Source organism: Gavia stellata, chromosome 1 (assembly GCF_030936135.1).
Source record: "Gavia stellata isolate bGavSte3 chromosome 1, bGavSte3.hap2, whole genome shotgun sequence".
In the NCBI taxonomy this organism is placed as follows: Eukaryota; Metazoa; Chordata; class Aves; order Gaviiformes; family Gaviidae; genus Gavia; species Gavia stellata.
The window spans coordinates 87,190,739-87,216,073 of record NC_082594.1 but is presented as its reverse complement, the minus strand read 5'-3'; the positions used below and the strand labels follow the sequence as shown (position 1 = coordinate 87,216,073).

At 37.4% G+C, this 25,335-nt stretch overlaps 1 protein-coding gene across 4 annotated transcripts in view; it reads right to left on the bottom strand.

The window, feature by feature from the left end:
• Positions 1 to 25,335, bottom strand: part of CNKSR2 (connector enhancer of kinase suppressor of Ras 2) — a 217,930-nt gene that overhangs the window by 120,664 nt on the left and 71,931 nt on the right. For all 4 annotated transcript variants that reach the window (XM_059824755.1, XM_059824762.1, XM_059824768.1 and 1 more), the window contains exons 5-7: positions 19,936 to 19,977; positions 8,617 to 8,736; positions 1,990 to 2,049 (exon numbers count right to left, since the gene is read on the bottom strand). In XM_059824755.1, the coding sequence (XP_059680738.1) occupies positions 1,990 to 2,049; positions 8,617 to 8,736; positions 19,936 to 19,977 (222 nt within the window). The remainder of the gene's footprint in view (positions 1 to 1,989; positions 2,050 to 8,616; positions 8,737 to 19,935; positions 19,978 to 25,335) is intronic.

The following is a 25,335-nucleotide window of genomic DNA, read 5'->3' as shown; positions in this document are numbered from 1 at the left end:
TCTAATGGCCTTTGTAGCTGAACATCAAACACCTCAAATAGCAAACAGAAAAAGTGGTTACAAAGACTACTACGTTACATTAATGTGGGTAGCACTGGCATGATACTGTGTTTATTAAAAAGACAAGTCCTTCTGTGTGATCTTTCAGGAAAGTGTCAGACAAGAAGTTGTGCCAATGTCTCACTCACTTGGAGGAGCAGAATTGGAAAGAAAGTGGCCACAAAATTTTGTTCAAAGGGAAAAGAATTTGGGTATTTACCGTTTCCTAGAAGTTAAATTGTATCACAAATAGTAAACATGTCAACATCAACAGGTCAGATCACATCTGCACCATCATGACCTTGCTCTGGCCGTGCTGCTTAGATGTTTGTCCTCCCATCTATCAGAATCATACCTTCATTTATTTTTGTTAAAGGAAGTAGCTAGCAACTGTGTGTTTAACAGCAGGAGACCCCTTTCTTTCTCTCAGGCGTTACTCATTTTCACAAGCACTTTAACACACAACAGGTTTTTCCCTAGATAGCAGACTGCAGTTTCTCAGTCTGCTGTGAGCACCTCCAGGGTGTTACAGTGAGTGAAAGAGTCCGTAACGAAAGCAGAAAAGTCATCACGACTGAAGCTTCCTGATGTGGCTTTGAATTATATTCATAAATCACAAAAGATAAGAGTTTTGAGGGAATGCATCAAGATTTTATTTTCATCTTTGCCCCTGGGAAATTAAATCCAATATTAGTAAGTCATAGAGAGAAATGGTTCCTTTTTTAATCTGAGAGAAATTCAACTGTAAAAACCATCCTCTTTCTTTCATATGTTTTCTAGATTAAGCTCAACTATGGCTCTGTTGTTTTTGTTTAGTTTTGCTAATTTCACTGATGATATCTGTAGCTGTAGGTCTGAGTCTCTAGAATTTTTATTTCAAGGTTGAAATTCCTTACGTTTTCCTGAGACAGGTGGCATTCACAGAAGTTCTACAACAGATATTATCTATTGGATATAACCCATGGATATCCTGCCCGCAGCAGAAGAAAAAAAGAAAGAAAGGCTATCAGATTGCAGTTCCTATGAAGGGATGAAAATCATATTCCTATTTTATTGAGATGTTAACAGAACCTCACTGTAGAACAGAGGCAGCAGCTGTAAATACCATGTAGGTAGTTTGCACTTTCCACAGTATGACACAGTAGCAGGATAAAACAAACATTTCTGACAGCTTCATTTTATGAAAATGCCATCAAAATCTTTGAAAGGAATTGCCTAAACCATTATGGAACAGTTCAGTGTTTAATGGCTTGTTCCATGTCCATTGAAGATTATGGATAGAAGCCCTTCCCTGCAAAATGATCATTTTGCTCACTCCCTAATAGACAGCCAGCTCTCTAAATATGGTGTACAAGGAAAGGAGGTTGTATTTCAAAGGCAGTTGAAAAGTAGTCTATTATGCTTTGCTTGCTATTTAATACCTTCAGTAAGAATTAGTACACTGGTAATAAGTGTTCCTCTCTATAAGCATTACTCAGAAATTCATGCAGAAATATATGGTTATTTATCAATGCGAAGGGATGTCCTCATTTCCATGCATTTATTTATTACAAAATAAAGCTTGATAGATGGAAAATATAAAAGTTGTTTGTCTAATACTGCAGCAAACTCCAGAGTATCAGCCTATACATAATAAAGATATTTGTCTTTTATTCACAGAGCAAGGTAACTCCAAGACAGCTACTTCCTATCTTGATCAACTGCAGCATTTTAGGTGTCTTGCAAGAACAAATCAAAACCGATTCCCCTGGTCCTCAACTGGGAACAACTCTTCCATTTCTGAGGTAAACAAGCACAAGCGTTTCTCCCATCCAACATGCTATTGGTCCTCAACAGCCAACTAGCACACTTTTGCAAGCAAAATGTAGTCTATAGCAAAGGGAAAGCATAAACCACAGGTAAGGTCAAAAAGGCTCCCAGGTCTGAACATACAGTATTAACAATACTTACATTTTCTGTTGTTCCAGTAATTACATGGAGACCATCATATGTTGATTTAATGTACATACCCTAAGAAAAAGACATCATGGGAAAGAATTTTTAAAGTGTTTCACAAACCATCACCATCCAAACATAATTTGCATATCTCTAAAAGAAAAGCCTGGGGTTTTTTGGTTTTTTTTTGGTTTTGTTGTGTTTTTCGGGGTTTTTTGTTTTTGGTTTTTTTTTTTAAAGATTTGTGGACTTTTAATATATGCCATGAGGAATTTGTCTCTGAATAGGAAAGTGCTTTCTGATACAATTTGAGAACAACAGGCCAAATGATTTTGGCCCTAATTAGCAATAGCGAACTAAAACTTTTACCATAGTCATCTCCATAAATACTCCCCAGTTTTTTAAATATACTCCTTCAACTACAAATATAACAACACCTGATTACAAAAAAGTCCCAGAATTCCATTTTGCTTTGGAAGCTACAGAAGACTTTAAAAGATCTGGAGTCTCTGGTAGGCAATGCTGCAAACAGAACTTTCAAACCGATAACCAATGCTATGAAGTGTGCCTGCAAAACAGCTATAAGACTTTCTGATAGCCTCACTCATCTCTGTGAACAGGTCAGCTATAAAATTCAATGATGAAAACAAACATCAACTTCATTAGCTACCCCATTTCTTTCAAAAATGCATGGAAAAGGAGGGATAGCTTATGAACAGACAGAAGTTCCTTTTCATCAAGTCTTAATTCAAACATTTTAACAGCATCCACTAAGACAGTGAGAGAAGGAAAAACGAGAGATAATTGGCATACACTCAGCATTCAACAACTTCTGAGGAATCTCCTTTCCCTCAAACGGTCCATAGAAAGCAGGTAAAAATTGAGCACTTGAGTAAACCTTATCTCCATAACCTACTACTACTTCTTTTAATCAGAGTGCCACAAAGAAGTCTGTTCCTAGCTGAGGAACAGGGTGTACGCACTGGTGATTAATTATGGTAAAGAGGCAAAGAAGACATACCAGGTTGGACTAGTCTAATTTGGGACCACTACTCACAGACATTTTGGTAGTGGGGACAAGAAGTACCCCCCACTTAACGAAGTGGATGATATCCCCAGTAAAAAAAAAAAAAAAAAGAAAAAAGGGACTTTGAGTTTCTCAGGAGAGGAGACTCAAAACTAAACTCCTACTTTGCTCTGCACAATATGTAGCAGTAATGGCATCAAATACAGTTGTCATGTTGGGTTGTCACAGCTAGAAGAGAACAAAGCAAGAATCTGCTCATTATTACACAGATAGGAAGCCTCTAGCATCATTCTTCAAGTTGCAGCTCTTCTATGCACCTTCAGCAATTTTTCCATTGATTGGCTCCATGCACATAGTTTCCTGCTTAATTCAGTTGTCTCCAATACAGAATGGCAATTTCTTATACATTGATCCTCACAACATCCCTGTGAGGTAGGGAAACACTAATATACACACGTTTTACAGACAGGATAATGAGCCACACAAGAGGTCTAGATACATCGGTATCTGTTATTTGGTACTCATACCTACCCCAAACCAACAAAAACCAGGGCCTAAATCCCTCTCAGGATCTGGATCTAAGTGACCTGACCATACACCCTGCAACATGGCAAGAGCTGAAATCACAGTGACTTCACAGTGGCAGGAACTATGAGTCAGGTCCACACACAGAGTAATTTCTGAAGAAAGTCCTATCTTTGTTTTTATTGACAGCGAGTTACTGCTTTCAACCTAAAACGTTAGGTTGAAAGCAGAGGATAAAGTCTCACACTTAATGGTTACACGGCGTTTAGTTTTGTGCAAAGCATTATTCTGAAGGATAGTAGGGTCATCCAAGTATGCTATTGGGGTGGAGTGCAATTCACATCTAATCTAGTCTTTTCCAGACATTTAAAAAACTTTGAAGAAGCAAAAGAAGAAAGAATTTTTGCAGAATTTTCTTTAAAGGCTAAGATCAAGATTTTGCAAACATTGGGAAAGAGAGGGAAGCTGCAAAAAAAAAAAAAGATTATTTTTATTCCACACGTACAAAATTAATAGATGTTACATTAATACTATGCCACATTAGTTTTGCATGAGCCAACATAATTCTTTTTACAAAGCAGCTTTTAAATTGTGAGAGGTAACATTTTGCAACAGAAAGATGAGCTACCTTTTCACCCACATTCCTCTGCACCTTGTATTAAGTGAACAATATATGGGAAACGGTACAGAGAAGAGAATGCTTCTGGCGTATTGTTTGATCTGGAATGGAAATAAGAATACTATAGACAAGCTTTCCCCTCTCTGCCTCCTTGTGGCTGCACAATATCACCAGTACTTTCAGTGATCAAGAATACAGGAGAGATTAGTGTGTGTGCTGTTCATTCGTACTGAAACAAATTGGCAGATACACATCGTAAGTATCCAAAGATAACGCCATGGTCCCTATGAATTTACAAGAACCAGTCAGGTCAAATAAAAGGAAAGATAATTCAGTTAGTACGATTAAAATAACCATAAAGTAACCACCCTAGGAATCAAGAACAAATGTATGCCTAGACTAAAGATTGGGTACCTCCTGCCTAATTACAGATTATCCTTCCCGATCAGTTATGGGTAGAAGTCTAATTTCAAACCATATTTTACCTTAGTGCAAAATATTACTCAGTTAAGGGTTAGAAAAGACAACTTGTACCTTTTTCCTTTTTTTTCTTTTCTTTCTATTTTTATGAAAGAATGAAAACAGAATCTGATATACTTTTAACATATTTTACACAGTGCTGGATGGAAAAGGAAAGAAGATACTAGTTTCATTTTATCACACACATAACTGAACTTTTATTCATGTGAAAATGTGACATCATCTTAATGGAGTCCCCCAAAGTTGCACGTGCCTCTAACCCCATACATTTCTCAGAACCCTCTTCACAATTTCTTCCCAGCTCCTCCAATATTTCAAGCCAAATAACTCAGGAGAAATATTAGGAACAGTAGTACACTGGATTCCTGGAAAATACTTTCTAGCTAGGCAGACAGCAGTGCACCTTTAACCAGCTGCCACGCTCTGCTGTATCTACAACTTGTATTTTACAACTGCTTTTTCACATGACAGGCTCATTTTGTATTTGCTTCAGCGGGCAAAGAGGAACCCAGAACAGTCACTCTCATGTTCTGGTGGATTCACCTTTGCGTTTCTGAATCTAGCAAGCTAGGTGAATAGCTGCTGCTTGAAATCATATCATAGTACCTGAACTGACTAGGATAAAAATGATAAGATTAACAGGAAAAATTGAAATTCAGGATTAACACTTGCCAGTTCTGTGATATTCTGTTCTATACTAAAAAAAATAAAATAGAAAGGGACTGGTGAGGAAAAACTTCCCAAGGAAAAGTGGTAGCTACAACTTGGTTACCTGCTTTTTGTGTAACAAAAGGCATACAGTATTGTGCTTCTTTACTAAATACACTCACTGTTTTCAGTCAAGCAGTAATATTTTTAAGTCTGTTTCCTGGCAAAAGATAGTACCTAAACTAGTCAGTTTTGTCTCTTTCAGAACATCAATAGTGTAAAACCACACAAAATTAAATTCTGCTTAATGATACAGAGAAAACAACTTCCAAGTCCTCAAAAAAAAAAAGGAAGAAAGAAGGGATTACTCATGGGAGCATGCTGGTGATTGCAAAGCTGACCACATTAATCCAATTCAGAGCTTTTTTGTAGAATTTTCTACTCTGACAACTCCCTTTTCACCCTTACGTCACAACCACTGCAGGCTGTACCATTTCCTGCAGCAACACTCACTGGAATATGCAGCCAGTCACATAACCACACCTGGGCAACAGACCAAGGATAGAGGAAAGGAAAAAAAAAAAGAGAAAAAAGCAATACCAAAACCCACCCACACATAACATTGCTTTACCCAGTACACAAGAGTTTCCCCACATCACACCCTAACAACATTTTTTGCTTGCCAGGTTATTTAGTCTGTTTTTCTGATAGGTGTTAACTAGTTTTAGTATCTATAAGACGTTGTAAACCCTGAAACACAATTACGTTTTCCTTGCATTAAGGTATTAGTCTGAAAATTCACATTTACCTCTGACTGATACTTACGTTTCCACAAAACAAATAATAAAAAAAAAAGATTAAATACCTTGAACTATTTGGGCTGATTAAAACATCCTGATAGTGCTCCAATGTGTTGAAAGTTGTAAAAACTCCAACCATTTTCTCAGTTCTGTCTTATATTTACCATATGAGTTTAAGGAAATAGCATTGTTTTCCAAACTTTTTATTTCCTTCTCTTCTCCTTTCCTTTTTCTCTCCCTGATCTACGTCAGCTTCTCAGATATTAAAATTTGAGACATGTTAGATATTCTGTTTATGCTAGGTGACAAAAACATCTTCCCAGTTAGCAGCCATCCTTATCCTTTTCCTTCTACTTGAAGTCTTCCCATCTTTATAGAAGATTTTATGTAGTGATTGGTAGAGTCAGCACAGAACTATCACGTGGGTCAAAAATGCAGAAGAAAGTTGACAATAATCCAGTTTTCCATCTCCATCATTGCACAAATCCTAGAAGAAGGTCCAGAAGTTATCAAGCTTCACATTCATCCAAGCGGTCCTGATGTGCAGAGGATATTCACAACTCCAAGCTCCACCATCAGTTCTTAAACTGACACACTTAGCACTCAACAAGGCGGTACTGATATGCATTTGTTGTATCTTAATTGAAAAATTTAGTTTAAAAAACAAACAAAAAGCCCAATAACCCAAAAGCAAAGCTTTCATACAGAGCACCAAGAGAAACCTGACAAAGATGATCTGTTAGCAAAACTGGTACTGTAAGAAACTGATACTGAAAGGTATCGTATTTACCCTCCTGGCGCAAATACATCATTTTTAGTTCCTGCTCTGGAGAGCTCACAATCTAGAGGACACAGCACAATACAGAGGCAACAGAATAGTGGCATACAGGCAAGGATGAAGGGGAAAAAAAAAAAGAAAATGACCGTATCAAAACAGCGTTGTATTCTTCTAAGGCTCATATACTGCACAGTTGGTATTTTCCATTTTTGAAAAATACATATAATAATTTTTACGACAATGACATGGTAGTCCTCAGTCAGCATGAAGACAATGTTCAGCTGATTCACAAATATGTATTGAAAGAAAAAAAAACTTGCCTTAAGAGTTTCTAGTTTAAACAGACAAGACAGACAGAGGGTATAAAACAGAGGCACAGAGGGGAAAGAGATTCTTTATCTGATCAGCAGGAACAGACCCACAAAACACAGTCTTATTTACAAAAATACTGCTAAACATTTTTCAGTCACTGGAGACTGACACCACCCTACAGAAAGACTTAAATGAGGAAAAAAAAACAGTCACAAAACAGAAAGGAAAATAAAGAAGAGCTCAGATAAAAATGGACAGAACTCCAAAAAAAGGTGGTTGAGAGAAAGGGGGAAAAACATTTCTTCATTACAGCAGAAAATAAGATTTTGAAAGGTTGACTGCAGTGAGCTGGTGGAAGAGATAAAATTACAGGAGAAAGAGAGGGAGGAGAGAAACCATGAAAAGCTTAAATCCTGGAGGACTAGTTTGAAATGGATTCAGAGATAAAAAACGCCAGTGGAGGAAGGAAAAACAAATAGTAGACTAAAACAAAGGATAGGGCAATATTTACTCATATTTTAGTTGTGATTTGCCAAAAGAGTGGAAAACTAATTTAGCGTATAATTGCTCTAAATACCTTGGCATACCAAATTTGTCAAAAAGCCAAACCAAACCAAAACCCAAAACCCAGCAACAATCAATCCACAAACCACAATACTCTCCAAAACCACACCATCCAAACAACTTCAAAAACCTGCTGTAAAGAGCACAGCAGTAGTCCTCCTTATTCAAGAAAAGGCAATGAGAATAAACTTCGTCAGAAGTTCCAAAAGCTATTTCATTAGGCAAAAAACGGTTAACTGTATTCCGATCACCTTCTACTACCTCCAAGTGATGTAAAGTTGTAGAGCTGTAATTGTTATCAGTGTTGTTCTTTCCCATGCAGTGGGTGTTGGATACTTGAGTAAACAAAAGATCAGTAGTCAACTCCTGAACAACAAACATGGGATGGCTGCAGTGGGCCTTTAAAAGTACCTGATTAAGCATCCAGAGTTCTTGCAATAAAATTCAATAAGCTACTTCTCAGCAGTGCTGTAGAGCCCTTGAATAACTTATGAAATAGCTTTATATCCCAGAGATACTATGAAGCATATTCAAAAATTTGACAGGTTTTGTGCATAAACCCACGCAAACTTCTTGGTTGAGTTGATTTAGTAATTTAAATCCCTTCAGACGTCAAGATCCTAGAACAATCTGAACCATTTTTCAGAAGATGGTATAAATGGCAAGAACTTCTTGCTCATTTCTTCCTATTCACTAAACTCTTTGCATACATCGGTCAGCCTTACAAAATAGCTCCCTGTTGGCCCAGCTGCATGAGAAATCAAACTATTTTCAGACTTTAAAGTAAAAAAGGCTAAAATGTCCTATTCCTTTCCATATATACAACTTATTTCTTTAAATTAACTTTCTCATCCTGAATGATGGGTTTGATTAACTGCGTACTTCTTACCAGCCCTTCACTTGGCTTGATGTTTGTAAGCTGGATCACTTCAAGGTGAGCAGACTGGGAAACCAGTGGATCAGAAGAGAGCGAGATAATGTGATCGCAGACACCAGAGAGAGTCTTACACTAGGAAGAAAAAGAAAGAAAAGAAAATGTCACAATAAGCATAGCATTGCTAACTATTTGCATATCAACCTACAATTTAAAGCACTGCATTTTTAAAGTACATATTAAATCGCATTGATGAATCTAGAAGGCAGAGGGAATGAAGGAGGAAGGGGAAAGGCCTCAGTCAGCAGCACAGTACAAAATCCATTTTTTGTGATGACCCTGAACTGACATAGTGTCAGACCAGGGAATAACAAGAGGCAAATGTTTTTGCATCCGAGTAGAGAGAAAAAGGGACTGTGCGAGATGCTCCCATGAGCTCTCAGTGTTAGGTGCCCTGCCTCTGAGCTGTGCTGTGCTCAGACACGCAGGGAGTGTGTGGTGAACTCCAACCCCCCACTCTGCCCACGTCTTTTGCAAAGACATTAAATGCCCCCAAACCCCACTAATTACAGTTGAACATGAAGATGTTCAGCACAGATGAAAATCAGGCTTTTAACGATGATGGGTAACTCCCATTAACTCTGAAGTTTATTCTATACTAATAAAACATGCTAATTGACTTTGGACTGAGTTTCTCGTGTTCTACTGCTGCCAAGCATGATTTACTATTGCAGGCATAAAGTTTAAAATAAATAACCACTTCACAATGGGATAATTCTTAAACCTGTTATCCTTGGCAGCCTCTTCACAGCAAAATAGAAATAAAAAATTTCTAAGAAGGCTGGGACTGTCAAATGCGTACTGTCTATCTCCTCATCTCTCACCCCCTGAACAACCTCTTCTCAGAAGCAGGGAAGCTGTGATTTGTTTCCTATCATTCTCTCAGATTTCTGTAAGCAAGTGATTTTTGAGAGTTTCAATGTTTTGCATGAAGTCCCCTTTCAGCAACTAAAACTGATTTCTCGGTTCAGGTTTCCAAATGCATGTTTTGTCAGCAAATTCAGGGATTAGGACATTCTTCTGGTCCCAAAACTGTGGGTACCTCCAAAACCAATTAAGAACCAGCTTAACTGCTCTGAAATTCAAAAGATGAAAGCTAACCAGTCTCCTCACATGACTGAAATGCAACTGCACACGACTGCTGCACCAACCACTCTTCCAAGATTGCAAAGCATACTTCTTGAAGTAAAAAATATCTACCACAATGCTATGGAAAAATAATAGAAAACTGGATATAACCTCCTTGCCAAATCACCATTATAATTCCAAATGCCAAACTACAAATAGCTTATGTAAAAAGGAAAGTAAAAAAAACTTAAGTGATAAAAGCAAAAAAAAAAAAAATCCAGTGACAGTGAAAACTTAATCCTGTTACAGACCATTACATTTGTATTTTCTCCTCTTAAAATTATTTACAAACAGTAGGAAGTTTAGGTTTGTATATAAATGGCTTATTTTATTGAACAATAAAGTTTCTGAATGAATAAACAAACCAGAATCAAATGGAAAATCTAACAAAATTTGTATTACCAACATGACCTTCTTCCAGAGATAATATTACCTTCAAGCATAGACACACATACACACACCCCTACCCCTTCTGCTTTATCTGTATTTCATGATGCAGAATCATTACTGAAAAAAGGAAGTCAAGAAATATATAAAATGGGGTTAAGAATGCTTCATGCTTTACCTAAAATAGGAAGAAGTGAAAAAGTGAACTTTATTGCAAAATCGGTTTTTTATGGCTTTTTGGATACACGAAAATTGCTTTGAGCTGACATTTTGAAAAGGTAAAAATTATATAAATTTCCATAATAAAAATGAAAGCTTAGATTTCCTGTTTGTTTAGGTTTTTTAATACAATGCTGGCATGTAATTTGTATTTTCATCTCTCTTGTAACTGCACTGACAATCACTGAAAAATTACTTTTAGTAGATTACAAAACACTCAGCTCTCCACATGCAACATGAAGAGACCTACATTATAAATCATACTCTGGTGATGAAAACTGAGATTTTCATGTATCTTTAGACTTGTATTCACCTACCTATTCTTCGTATTAACCTCTTCTAAAACTATTAAACTTATGGGGTCCTTAGCAGTTTCAGAGAAAATTCTATTTACAATGAATTAATGTATGACTTTTTTTTTCCTCCTATTCCCAACTGTTGCATTGCAGAGAGATGCCAAAACACACAGAAAAGGAGTGTTCCTACCACCTAACACAAGGTATGCCATTTCAAGTTCACAGACATTGCTCCTCATTCGAAAAAAGTCCTCGGCTGCCTTGACACATGATGAGGAAAGGACGGGAGTGAGGCAAGTCCAGGATATGGCATGGAACAGAAGCCTAAGCTGAGATGCATTAAACAGCTCCCTGAAGCAGCTGCTCTCCCTCTGCCTCTCTGTGAGAAGGGTACAGACAGTCTATACAGTAAGCCTGTGGAGATCAGCATTCCAATATGGTTATATTGGTTGCAATCCTAAAACAAGGTGGTGTGAATATTCCCCAAGAGGAGCTCTGGGAATATTGGATGCCAAAATCACTAACTTACTACAATCAAATAATCTGCCATATGCTTCTATGCATTTCTAAAAGATTATGGTCTTTCAGGTCTTGCGGCTTTCTTTCCATCTTAGATATTCATATCGCCATCCAACAGCACAGTATCGTGTCCATTCTAAGCACAATAAATGAGCCACAGCAAAGTCCCTAGAGAAGCCCCTACAATTAGAGGATGCTCTTTCAGATTGATGCTTGAAATTCTATGGCCTTTCCAAAATGCAAACACTCATTAAACATGTGGGCATGTGTACATAACTCACTTCCTAGAAAAATGATAGTTAGGGGCAAAACTCTCCTGCATTATTATAAAATCTTCTCCACTTCATGAGTACCCAGATCTGACCAAGATGAAGACAAAAGCGGAAGACAGAGAACTTTTAAAGCTCCATTAAAAGTTATCAGGTTTATTACCGTGTATTAGTATCAGAGGTGACTGGAAAGAAGTCACCTTGTTTCAAAAGCGTAAGAAAATGGAAGGTACAGAAAAGTGAAAATGAAAGTTCTTGAATTACTTCTCTCATTTTCTGACCAACAGAATTAGCTTTTTCTTCTAATAGAGCACTAGTGGACCTGAGTGATTCAGTAAGGCACCATGTCATGAAGTAACTGCACCCATAGACTTTCTCAAGAAACAGTCACTCCGGATAATGAGACCTAATCACAACATCATCTGCTTATTTCTGGAATAATTCTGTCCAGCAAACTCATTTCATTAAAACATGGTTTTGCTTTGCTTGTGAGAGCTGTCCTTTCCTTTGGAGGTGAAAGGATGTTTGCTGTAGGAGGATTTTGAATTTAAGGCTCACTGCTATTGCCCAGACTTCCAAGGAATGACTAGCTAATTTGTTTTTAATTAATTAAACTGCTCATCTAATTTCAGAATACTATGCATTTTATTTCAGTTTTCTTGTTCCAGTGTAATTTCAAGACCTTGGGAACAAAAAGTAATTTTTTTTAGAAGATGGGTCTGGGTTCTTCCCAACCATCCAAAACTTTCAGCCACTACAAGAAAACACCTAGCAACTCCTTCACTTTTCTTCTGAAAGTATAAGAAGCCTGTTTGTGTTAGAATACTTACAGAATCTTACAAGTCTCCCTTAACTATTACACATTTAAACAATCTTGGTTAAACACTCCTTGGTTAAAGAGTTGGACTGTAGGATCTAGCTTGCCGAGAGCCAGGATATCAAGGGGCCCACTCTTACACAGCAGGTATCCTCTCCTCACTGCCAAGACAGGGTAGATAGTCTGTCACTGGAAACACGTCCAGAGGCTAACACAGGCAAAATAATGCATTTTTCCTTGCCTGTACTCTCAGAAACATCTCATTCATGGTTTGTGGGTTGTTTTCTTGTGTGTGTGTGTGTGTCTGTGGAGGATGGGAGAAGGAGGAGGAGGGAAATTCAGTCCCAGGAACATATTGGAGCTTGGATGGCTCTGGGACACATTCATAGGTACAGCCATGTCAGTTTACAGAAAAGTTTAACCAGTGGCTCTGAATGTCGTTACAGTCCAGTTCCTGCCCAGATTACTGCTATTGACTTCATTGGCCAAGGCTTTTTAATATACCAATCAACATAAACCAGCATGCAGACAAAACAGCCTTTTCACCAGGAGCATGATTCCTCCCCATTAGGCCTTTTTATGGAAAAAGACCTTGGACCTATTCAGTGGATCAGGACCTTCCATGGCACAGATGGTCCCACATGGCACAGGAACAATGTTAATTTAATGGAGGCAACATGGTATTGTATTTAGAAAGTTCCCAAGTAAACAGCCTTTGACTTCTCTATGCTCCTCTTCCTAAACAGTTCACACTGTGGCTAATCAGGTTCATTCCATATTCATTCAAGGAACAATCCTGCCTAAATCTAAAGTTATGTTCAATGCTACTTCACTTCTAGCTTGACTAAATTTTCCCTAAGCTCCCCAGACTTCACCGGAGGTTTCACCTTGGCAAATGCAAAGCCAATTTGACAAATGATGTAGGTGTGAGAAATACAGGGGGGTTTATTATTACATTTATTATTATTATTTATTAGTTAAAAATTTTAATTTTTTTGTAATGGAAAGTAATGGACTGACATAATATTTTGTATGACGGCTATTCAATTAATTTGAGTGGAAGAAAAGCACACAAACAGTGCACTTTTTCTACTCATTTTGTTCCAAACAATTTATGAACGCATTATTTTTCAGCATAACTATTCAACACAAGCTGTATCATAGACATGTATTTTAGTTTCACTAAAATCAGATGACAATACAACTCACCTTTTCTCTCAAATGGTAGTTATCTTTTGTTACTTTGTAAAACTACATTTCTGTTTATGAAAACATTGTTAACCAGATCAGGATCCTTTATCTTTTCTAACTGTTGATTCCCTGCTGCAATGCAGTACTAGCTACAGTAAGATACACAGGAAGATGAGCATCCAATTGCTCCTACAAAAATCAGCAGACATTAAAAATGTGCCCAGCCTTTCTCAAGCTGCACTCAGCTTTCAGTGTGCAAGGTATCTGAAAAAAGGAAAAGGATTTGGCCAGGCCAAAAAAAAAAAAAGCAAGTTACAAACGATTAACTGAGAGAAATCAACAGATGATTACAGTTTCTCCTTTTGTCACACAGTCCCTGTTCTCACTATAAGCTTTACAGCGATGACTTCAGTTCTCTTTTGCAGTAACTCATCACTGCACTTTAGTAATGAATTCTTCTCTCTATTCAGTGACAAACTTATAATTGCAGACTGAAGCAATACCACAGTCTTTATGTGCAAAGCTAAATCATTCAAAAGAGGATGAAAAATATCATTACACAGCATCTAGTTGTTTGGTAGAAATTCAAGGGGAAACATTTTCTTTCACTCTGCAGGCAACTAGTTTACGCCCCAGAGCATGAAGAATGAAAGATAATACTTAGTTTCTACCTGTATTTTTGGACTGTAGTGTACCAGTTTCTAACAGATTTTCCATAATTGCGCCTTATTTCAGCCAGGGGCATGAGGACCTAAAGATGACTAAATTAGATTTGCATCTGTTCTGATTCTCTGTGGCTACTTCAATTTATGCTTGGAAAATGTCTGTCTGCTGCAGCAGAGTGGAAGTACTTAGGGACACGGCTTCAGAGGCCTCCACAAGCCGCGGCCTTTCCTCAAATTGTTCATCTGTTATCTGTTCAATTCAGGCAGCTCTAGGGTCCCAAAGCATTTCTGGTCAAGCAAACAGACTTGTGTTTGTTCCTGTCCTTAACTTTACCCAGGCTAGTGACCAGTCTTAAGTCTGTCTTGCCAAGTATTTGCAATACTGAAGCATCCTGGCTTAAACACATTCCCAGGGCTGACAGCAAGAAAAGCACCAGCCTCTCCCACCAACTCTCTCACCTACATTATTTGGATGAGGGATATGATACCAATAAGACACACGGACATCCAGGGCTAAAGGTAAGAAAAAAATGTCTTGGCATTGCTAAGTTTAAACTGAAAAAAAAAAAGCTCCGTTAGTTACAACTGACCAAGACAAAGCAACTTGCTACATCAGCATTCAGGATGAAGTCTAACTAGTTAGCTTAAGCCAAACCAAACAATTATTAATGAATGAATTTTAGTCTAAAACATTTGTTGTACCATAGGAAATACATCAGTAACTTTGGCAATCTTAGACCCAGCTGGGCCTGGACTTGCATATGTATATACATCAAGTTTAAACAGTGAACTAAATCTTATTTTGGATGCAAAAAAAGAGGCTTCTATTAGATTGAAGTTTGCTGGGCCCAGTTTGCAAGGTATAGACTCTTGAAAGAAAGCAGGTGGTTACTTTTTCTTTTTTTTCTTTAATGAGAGTATAAAAATGATACCTTTGACAATACATTTTTAGTCGATTATAGTTCTATAACACACTCAAATATAGTGGGCAGGAGTGAATTATTGTCATTGTTGTTTCTGCAAGGCTCTTAGCAAAAAGAGAACATTCTGATCCGTTACTTGTTCTTTTCTTTTTCAATTTAGTAACTCTTTTTTAATTTAAGTAGCTCATTTGTTTTTCAAAAACTTCTGAATATTAATTTCACTCTGTGGTTCTACTTTCTATGGTTTTACAACTCAATAAAACTGTAATTTTTTGGAGGAAAAGCAGTGTAATTTCAAGAAAGTTAAATTCTTTAGGAAAACATTCTCTTTTTTTATAGAATTAAGCTAAAAAGAAAATTCAGTTAAAACTTATTATTAATCTGAGTGGAGCCTGGCTTCTACTTTCTACAATTAGTTGTTCTTGCTTTGCTCTCACTTTAATACTGCACTGCTTCACATGGATTAATCTGAACTAGATATTTCCATCATATACAGCCTTGAACAGCTGGATGGAATCAACGAATTATTCTTCAAAGATTTTAAAGCTCCATTCAGACATTCACAACTATTAACTTATAACTCCCCAAATAAGCAGAACTGATATCCTTTTAAGCTGAGCACTTTTCCATACATTTTATCATCCAGTTAAATCAATATAAAGATTCTAAATACAAACTAGCAAGAGCATACTAATTTCCAATTTTGAAGCCAACACCACAGCTATGGCTTCTCCTTTCATATTTAGGCGCACTGTATTTTAGAACCTGTTCTTCTTACATTAATATTTTCTATTGCCATCTACTTCTGTTGGTATTATTTTCTGGTGATATTTACTTTCTGATTATAGTAATAAATTATTACTATTATTATTATTTAATTAATTATTTATTACGTTGCTTACTGAGCAAAAGGTAACCTGGAAAAAACATACTGAGAAATGAAGTGGCAGAAAGATGAAGCATCTCTCTGTATTCATGAGTATTTCAGAAGCATCAACGTTTTAATGAGCAAAAACCAACACATTACCCCTGCATCGTTTTATGCTTCTTATTCCAGAGAAACCAAGTGCTTCTGTGAACCAATTCACAGTAAAAAACCCTTTAAGAAATACAGTTGTCTTGAAAAAAAAATTGTTTCAATACACCTGTAATTCTAGGACAGAAAATTATAGAAGAGACATTTTTTCCCAGACACACTTTGCAATTCCATTTAGAAGAAATAAACAAGTTGAAGTAGGTAATTTCTTCTTAAAACTTCATCAGTTTTCCATAAGACCTTTTTCCTTTAGATACATTTTGTGTGTTTAGTTGAATAACACGGATTAGTTTACTACTTAACCTAATATCGTGACTGACAACCACAATGCTTTTTTATATAGCATTTAAAACTCAAATCGCTTGGAGTAAACAAAAATATTTTTCTTGAATATAAGCTGAAGCTATACAGTTCTGTCTCCGCAGCATACCATTTCTTAAACGTATCAGTGATATCTAGAAAGCTAACTTCAGAGTAAGTTTATTGACATTAAAACATACTATCTATGGACAAGGTAATTCAGCAGTCCCTCCACATGAACACCCACACTGCCATCTCTGAAAGAAAGAGGGCATTCATTTGCTTTTCAAAAGAAATTACTGCCATTAGAATATGAGCACATTAACTATTTTTTGGCCCTGCCTAATTAAAGCAAACCAATCAGTCATTTAATTGAGGATCTTGCCTTTGTTGAGGGATGTTGCTTACTCCACCATGCTTTAGAGGAAAGCATGAAGACTCAGTGACGGGTTAACTTTGGAGGCATCCATGTATTCACTTCAATAGCAGCAGCGTGGTCTCACATCCCCCGCCTGTGCCCACACACGCTCTTGCCCACCGATTTGGCACAAAGCAGGCTCGCTCCAGGGGGAACGGGGCAGCATACCCACAGGAGATGTGTGCTTACAGAGCTCCAGCCCCTGAACCACGGCACACAAGTCCAAAATAACACTTTGAGCCACGTGAACAATGGAGATGTTCAACCCAGAACACAGGTTCAACCTGAAGTAAACCACTGGACCACCAATAGATAATGCGGACAAAAATGAACTACTTTGATCCAATGATGTGCTTCTAAGGTGATAAATTTCTTGGTGTCCTAAAGAATAACAGTACATAACTGCCTGTGCTGGTTTTGGCTGGGGTAGAGTTAATTTTCTTCATAGTAGCCAGTATGAGGCTATGTTTTGGATTTGTGCTGGAAACAGTCTTGATAATACCAGGATGGTTTTGTTATTGCTGAGCAGTGCTTACACAGAGTCAAAGCCTTTTCTGCTCCTCAGACAGCTCTGCCAGCAGGTAGGCTGGGGGTACACAAAAAGTTGGAAGGAGATACAGCTGGGACAGCTGACCCCAATGGACCAAAGGGATATTCCACACCATATGATGCCATGCTCAGCAATAAACTAGGGGGAAGGTTGGCCAGGGAGCCACTGCTCGGGGACTGGCTGGGCATCGGTCAGTTGGTGGTGAGCAATCGTTTTCTTTGCATCACTTGTCTTTCTTGGCTTTTATTTCTCTCTCTTTGTTATTTTCCTTTTCCCCATCTTGCTGGCGGGGGAGGGCAGGGGGAGGGGGGCGTGTCTGTGTCCATGAGCAAGCGACTGTGTGGTAGCTTACTTGCCAGCTGGGGTTAAACCACAACACTGTCATTTAATTTATTTTCCTTTCTGTAGTTCTTTTTTACTTATGTAAGAAGGATCTCTTAAAATTTGACTTCAGTACTTCTTTTTAACATTCACCTCTAAATTTACTGGATGCACAGTCTATAACAGGAGATTTAAATTCTTAATTCCCCTCTAGAACATCTTTAATCTAGTTTGTACTTGTGCATTCAAATATTGTTATCTCATAAGGTATCTCACATCCTCTCTTCTCTGACACTGCCATAAAAATACCATGAACTCTCTCAAGATCTTGACATCAGTAGGCTTTCCCTCTCTTTTTTAATCTACCTGTTAGATTGCTCCTCCCCAGGTTGTCTAAGGGGCTAAAGCCACAACACCTTGTTCTGTCTTCCAAGGAGAGGGGTTGGAGGGAACTGTGACTGCTTTCAATTCCAATTCTATCTTCAACCTTTTCAGCTGCACTTGTAAAATACTCCCTTTCAAATCCAAAATAGGATTTCAAATCCCATCTTCTAATTATTCAATCACAGATTTATGTCTTTCCTCAATTGCTTTTGGTCAGCTTTTGCCCCATTAAATCCCATCCATCAGCTGAAATGCAACACAGTCAGAAATGATCCAAGTTACACGTAATACATATAGTAATTTTTAATCCTAGGCTTCAGTAAAACATTCAATGCTCTGTTCATGTTTCCTTGCAAACTTGAGCACTAACCGTAGAAGATAATGAACCTCTCCACAATAATACATATGTCCACCTGTCACCACAATGAAGGTACTGTGGATTAAAGAAATAAGCCTACGTGAGTCTGAATGATGTAAGATAATATTACTTTTGAAACCTGTCTCAAATTTGTGTACTCACATATCTTAAACAAATCCCTCTCAGTTTCCTGAAAATTTTCTGTTGAAGACTATATTAACCGATGCTTCATCAGCTCTAAACACTGCCAGCTCCCTTTACAATCCTTTTTGCTAATTTGTAAAAGATATATACTGTATATAGCAGATGTCAGAACTCTTGGCTCTTAAACAGAAAACAAGCATGTATTGAAAAGCAGGCTATATATAAAGATTTCAAACTTACAGCAATTCAACTTTTGCCAAGATTATGCAACTAAAAACTTCATTACTTATATACTTGCAGAGATCAGCCTAGCAAAGATGATGATGTCAGCCTCACTAAAATTGTTAATTCTTTGTGTCCCACAGGGGAAAAATGTCAGTGAAACTTAAAATTACAAGGAGACGTTTTATTCCACATCACTGTGAAATCAAAGCATCAAAAGCTTATAGAATTCAGCTTGCCAAGCATTTGATATGGGAGCACTGAAAAAAAAGGTATAGCAAAATTCACTGGGAAGCTCACCTTTAAAAAAAAAAAAGCAGTATTTTCTTGCTTAAGCTCCAGTAATAAGAAAAGTAAGATATCAAAACCTACCTAAATGTGAAATACAGTAAATAAATTAAACCAATTCATTACTCACTCTTAGGAAGAATATCTTTGTATCTAACTTCTAAAAATAAGATCTCAGTTCAGTTAATACTCACTAAACTACAGCCACAACATGAAACACAATTTAATATCTAAAACTTAGGTGCAGTTTTTCAGACAAAGTTTACTCAAGCTTTTCTCCATCCACCAAAGTACCAGCCTTTCACACTCATCCTGTGTTCTGATGCCCTGATGACTTTCATCTGCTTTATTTATTATCAATAGCACTACAGATTCCAGGAACAGACCGTTGTATTTATACTGAGAATTCAAAAGGAAAGAATTGCATTAATTTTCCTATCACTAGGCTAGCTCCAAGCTCCTATGAGGAATAAAACTGTATAAATGAAGCTATATCACTAACATAAATATATATGATTTCACAGAAGCCTAGCAACCAGCTCTCTCAAAAAAAAAAAATGCTATTTTTCAAAACCATTCTTCTGACCATGGTTTACAAATAACAGATGGGCCTGAGCCAAACGCAAGCCCTTGCAAAGTTCCTGGCTTCTCATGTGCCAAGTTCAGCTTCTGTAACATTGTTAGCTATTCACAAGTAGTTCCATACATTCACTCAGTCATACCCAGACTAGGTCATTATCACACTAGCACTGCATAGAAAAAGCACAAAACACACAGCTCTATAATTCTATGTAGTCTATACAAATATATTTATTAATAGAAATCCAAACACTACTCACCACATGAAGAATTTTATTCTCTGTTTCATATACTGTGCAATCCTGAAAAAGTAAAGCAGAAAAGGCAGGTTAAATTGATCCAATCATTCACCCTTCCTAGATTTATCCTTAAAAAGAATTAAACTGAATTGAAAGGTCTTTAGGTTGAAACAAAAGATTTCAAAGTCTCAAACAGAATAGAAAGATTCATGTTACCAAAGTGTGAAGCCACCACAGAAAGGAAATACTGGTAAACGTTTATATCTATTCACTGGTTCTTGTTGCTTCCTTCCTTGAGACAATCTTCCTCCATTTTACATCCTTTTGGCACATACCAGCTAGTCACATGTATGCCAGACAAATGGCTTCAACCAGCAGTCCCTAACCATGGACAGAAATGACCCGCTTCTAGTGGTAACACTGAAAAACTGAGGTACCAGCAATAGTCTTAAGTAACTAAGAAAGAAAACTAAGCTGAACAATTCCTGCTGAGCTGAGCTGAACTGAACTGACATGCTTGCACACCCTGCCAGAGAAGAGAAGGAAAACCCTGGGAGGAAGAAGAAGAGAAAAGGGAACCACTGGTTGTTTCTAACACTCCATGCAACAGGAGGGAACATAAACGCAGAATACAAAACACACAGAAAACTAGAGTTGGACCTCCTTATTACAAACAGCCTGCTGGGGACTGCATGCACATTGTTCTCACCTTATCACAGAATCACTAAGGTTGGAAAAGACCTGTAAGATCATCAAGTCCAACCATCAACCCAACACCACCATGCCCACTAAACCATGTCCCGCAATGCCATGTCCACATGTTCCTTGAACACCTCCAGTGAGGGTGACTCCACCACCTCTCTGGGCAGCCTGTTCCAGTGCTTCACCACTCTCTCAGTAAAGAAATTTTTCCTAATATTCAGTCTAAACCTCCCCTGCCGCAACTTGAGGCCATTTCCTCTTGTCCTGTCGCTAGTCCCTTGGAGAAGAGAGCCACCTCTCTGCAACCCCCTTTCAAGTAATTGTAGAGAGCGATAAGGTCTCCCCTCAGCCTCCTCTTCTCCAGACAACGTAGCATGTGAGGCAGTTTCTATAAGCAAGACTTAGAGATGGGAGGCTCAGGGCTGTGAAAGTTTTTCTGACAGGCCAAAAATCTCAGTGGATATAGAGAAATGAAATTAGTAAGGCAGAGAGCACATGAAATACAACATTGATGACATAACAACTCCTTTCTAAGTTCATCAGATGCTATAGCTTTATGGTAATTAGTGCAAGCTCTGTTTAGAATGAATGCTTTATATCCTACTTAATAACCCACATGAAAAATGTGACTGTCTCATTTTTAAATCAGTTTATCCTGTTATAAAAACAACTTTGTTATAAGCAACTGTTCTAAAAAAAAAAAAGACCTTTTAATCCATGAAATGCTTCTAGTGTTACTCAGGCAAGAAAAGCCAATGTGTTCTTAAGCTTTATATAAAGCAACCTATGCAGAAGCAGCAGGTTGATCACAGAGTATTTTCCTAATAACAGCTGTTGGCATTCAGGAAACATTTGCCAGTAAGTACAGCCGGAAAGAAAATCTAACACGTTTAATTATATGCAGACATCAATGAAGTATTTGCAATCGTAGTAGCAACACAGACATTTCATTGTTATATGTGGGAAGACATGTAACATTTTCAATCTGGATGCATCTATGTTCTGCATGGTTTCTTATGAATCATTTTGCCAAAACAGCAGGAAGGGATAGCAACATTTATATTGAAATAAAAAAAGTGCTTTTAAGCAGACATAATTATTTCATTGGTAATAGGAAGAGTTTACTATAAGTTTAAACATTCAGCTTGATAAGTCTCACTACGAAGGGAAGAAAGACTCTGAGTTCTTAAATGCTGTAGAGTTTTATTAGAACCAAAAAACCACTGAATAACAGAGAAACACTCTGCTACATCCTTGAAATGAAACTCTTCCACACAATCATGAAGGAAACTAAAGAAATAGGCTTATATCTGACAAACCAAGAGTATATATAAAAAATAAAATATTTCTCAATCTACAAAAGACAGTAAAGCAAGTGGAAAACTTCTCAGGCATCCAGTCTATATATATGGGCAGGTGGCCTCACCCCTAAATTCTCTCCTCAAAACACAATTCCCTGCAAATCCAGGGTCTGGGAAGAGGAATTGCTAAATGAGTTCATCACATAGCGGAAGCTGATTGTTGATGCTACATCTTCATATTCAGGCAAGAGAAAAATTAACAGTTCAGTAAATCACAAAAGACAGAAAAACTGGAGGACAGCAAACGCAATGCTTAGGTAAAAAAACAATTCAAAAACACACTTTTTCCATACATGAATGACATCCAACTAAACATAATACAAGCATGAACTCAGGGAAACGTGCAGGAATGGAAAGATCCATGCTGGCATAGCCCAGAGCAGCCCTGAAGTCTAGGATTCAAAGAAACCTAGAAAAGGTCACTAAACTGATCCCTGCATCATAGAAAGCTCGTTTCAACTTCCTGCAGCCATCCCTAGAGATGAGAGCTGAGACTGCTTCTGAATGATCCCAAGAGCAAAACCTACATGTCACTTTCTTTCACAGTGAACAGTTTATTTCCCCTTAGAATTTTTAAGTCACTCCATTGCTTTGTACTTTATCTTTAAGCAAGTGCTGAGGATAACTGTACCCTCTTCAAACATCCCTTAGGTAGAATGATAAGCTGAATGCTTATTACTGGGGGCCTTTACCATTTACAATTATTGCTTTTTCATACCCATTTCATTTCAACTAGAAGAGCTTAAAGCACTTGAGAACTATAAAAAGAGTCACTAACTATGCAATTAGAAATAAATTTGTGTTCTTAATAGCATACCACCCACAGCTGGAGAACATCTCTTCCTTCAATACCTAGACTACAAGCCCGTATCTTACTCCTGAAAGATCTTAAATTTCTGTTTAATCGCAGTATCAAAACATTGCCATTAAGGTGAGAAACAGATCATATGCAAGTTTAACATCAACTTTTTTCTACTTTAGAAAAGCAGCAACACACAGGAAAATCTGAAACCAAGCTTTACTCCTACACAAGCCAACAATTTGCTATTCACTTAGTGATATAATACTGTGATAACCGCTGAACTGAAATACAGATACAGCAAGGAGGAGATATTTCACTTTTACCTGTTTATTCTCTGAACTTCACACATATATTCACTGACAAACTATAACTAAAGCTAGACTATATGATCTTCATCTAACCAACCAAATAAAACTTCAGCTGAAACAACATAAGGTTATACTCTAAGTGTGCATTATTTTCTAAAAGATTAATAACACACATTGCTAATAGAGCAATAAAAGCAGTTCTGTGTTAATTTATGCTTCCTGAAGATATAGTCAAATATTGGCCATTAGCAGTTTCAGAGAGGAAAATGGGACAGTATCATCTGCAAAGAAAGAGAAATAAAATGGGAATATGATGGAACAACTTAATGATTAATATCAGATTTTCATTGTCACTATTTCCAGCTCTGCCAAATGCATCAAAAATGGCAAAAGTGACCTTTGTGGAGGCAGCTGGAACTAGGCTAAGATCCTAATAAAAAGGGAAACATGAGGTCCAAAACTGGAAGAAAAAGAAAAAAATGCAATAAGGGAGGAAGATAAGAAGAGCAAGAACAAACCACAACAATCTGGGAGAGGTTTCTTCTGCACTTTCAATCCCAGTATAATTTTAAAACCTATTTTTAAGTCTAGCAAGACCTATGCTACACTGCAACTGAGAGGCATCACTTCTATTTCTTCTAGAACTTCTGACCTTCATAACCACAAATCTGCATTATTTCTACAAAAATTACAAGTTTTATCTGCAAAGATCCTATTGTAATGCCATAAGAAATAATTACTAGAGACACTTAAATTAAACCCACTGAATTAGACAGCACTGACTGGTGACAATGCTGCAAAATGTACACATCTCACCCTGCCCCAGGCATTGCTAGAACAATTCACATGTGAGGCAACATATATAAAGTACAAATATTTGTGGATTTTATTTTTCAAAAGCAATGTTTATTATGCTTTATTTTTCCATTTTATTTTCTTGTCCCCTCTCTATTATTGTCTTCTTTTTAAAGATCTGTCTTAGTATGTCTCAGAAGTGGGGAATGGGGTAAGCTAATTACATCAGCACTTTTCTTATTTTTTTTTAGTCCTTTTCTTTGCACCTGACTTGATTAAATCTCAGCTCAAAATGTGAAGTACTGAGAAGACCTGCCAACTCATCCTACTGCTCATATATCGCACAGGGAAAAAATGTTCATGTAGTTCTCCAGTACTATAACTATGGGATAATATTCAGCAGAAAAAACTTCTGTTTTTGCATATATATGATCTGGTTTACAAGTCCGAGTCGGCAACCTGTCAAATTACCTATTGCAATTACCTGTCAAACACTTCTCCTCTCAGGGTACTTGCAGGCTATAATCTTGAAACATACCATCATTATTATTACTACTACTACTATTATTCATGGGTTTGCCACATATTCTAGGCAGCTGCTGCACTGCACTCTTGACAGTCTTATGTTCCTGTTAACTCCACGACTTAACTTCAGAATAAAGTCATGCTAGCTCAGAAAATAAAATCTATACATACAAATAGTTAATGGATACAAAAAGGGAGAATTGGAGAAACATGTTTATTAGTTCTTTCAGCAATAAATCAGCATCATTTCAGCATTTCTAGTAATCCTTAGATCAAAGCGCTCAAGAGAGGGCATGGACCTCTTTCACTGTATTTTCTTGTTTGTCAGAATGCCTTAGTTGCTCATGTATATTTAGTCATCCTGATTTATTTTTTCCTCCAAGGCAAGGAAATTACCTAGGCAGAACTGATACAGAAGCAGGTTACACGACTGTCAAAACAAAAACCAAGTCTCCTGATTCTCAGGTAACATATTAGCCCCCAAATGTCCTTTGTGAATTCATATGATAGCAGCATTGTTCAAAAGCAGGCTGTGTGGTGCTACAGAGGTGGAGTCAACTGGAGCACCTTGTGAAGAACAAGAGCTTTCCATGAGAGCATGCCTTCTCCAGGCAGCTGTCAAGCTGCTTCTGGTGGAGCTCCTTCACTTTTTTTTCATTTGTTTTCCTCTGCAGTCCAACTGAATTTATATGAAGGTGATTTACATGTGTGTGTTTGTGTACAGTGCACTGTTTTTACCAGTATTTTGCTGATAAAATGTAGGCAAGGTTAGGAACACAATTTTAAAAGCGGCAGTGAAATTGCCTGGGAAATGCATCTTTCATGAGAAATCCCACACATCTTCCATGTCTAGTTTTAAGAGGGCAAACAGCTAGATTTTATGTACAGCTTAAAAACAGATGTCTGATAGAATTGCTGTCACCATTAT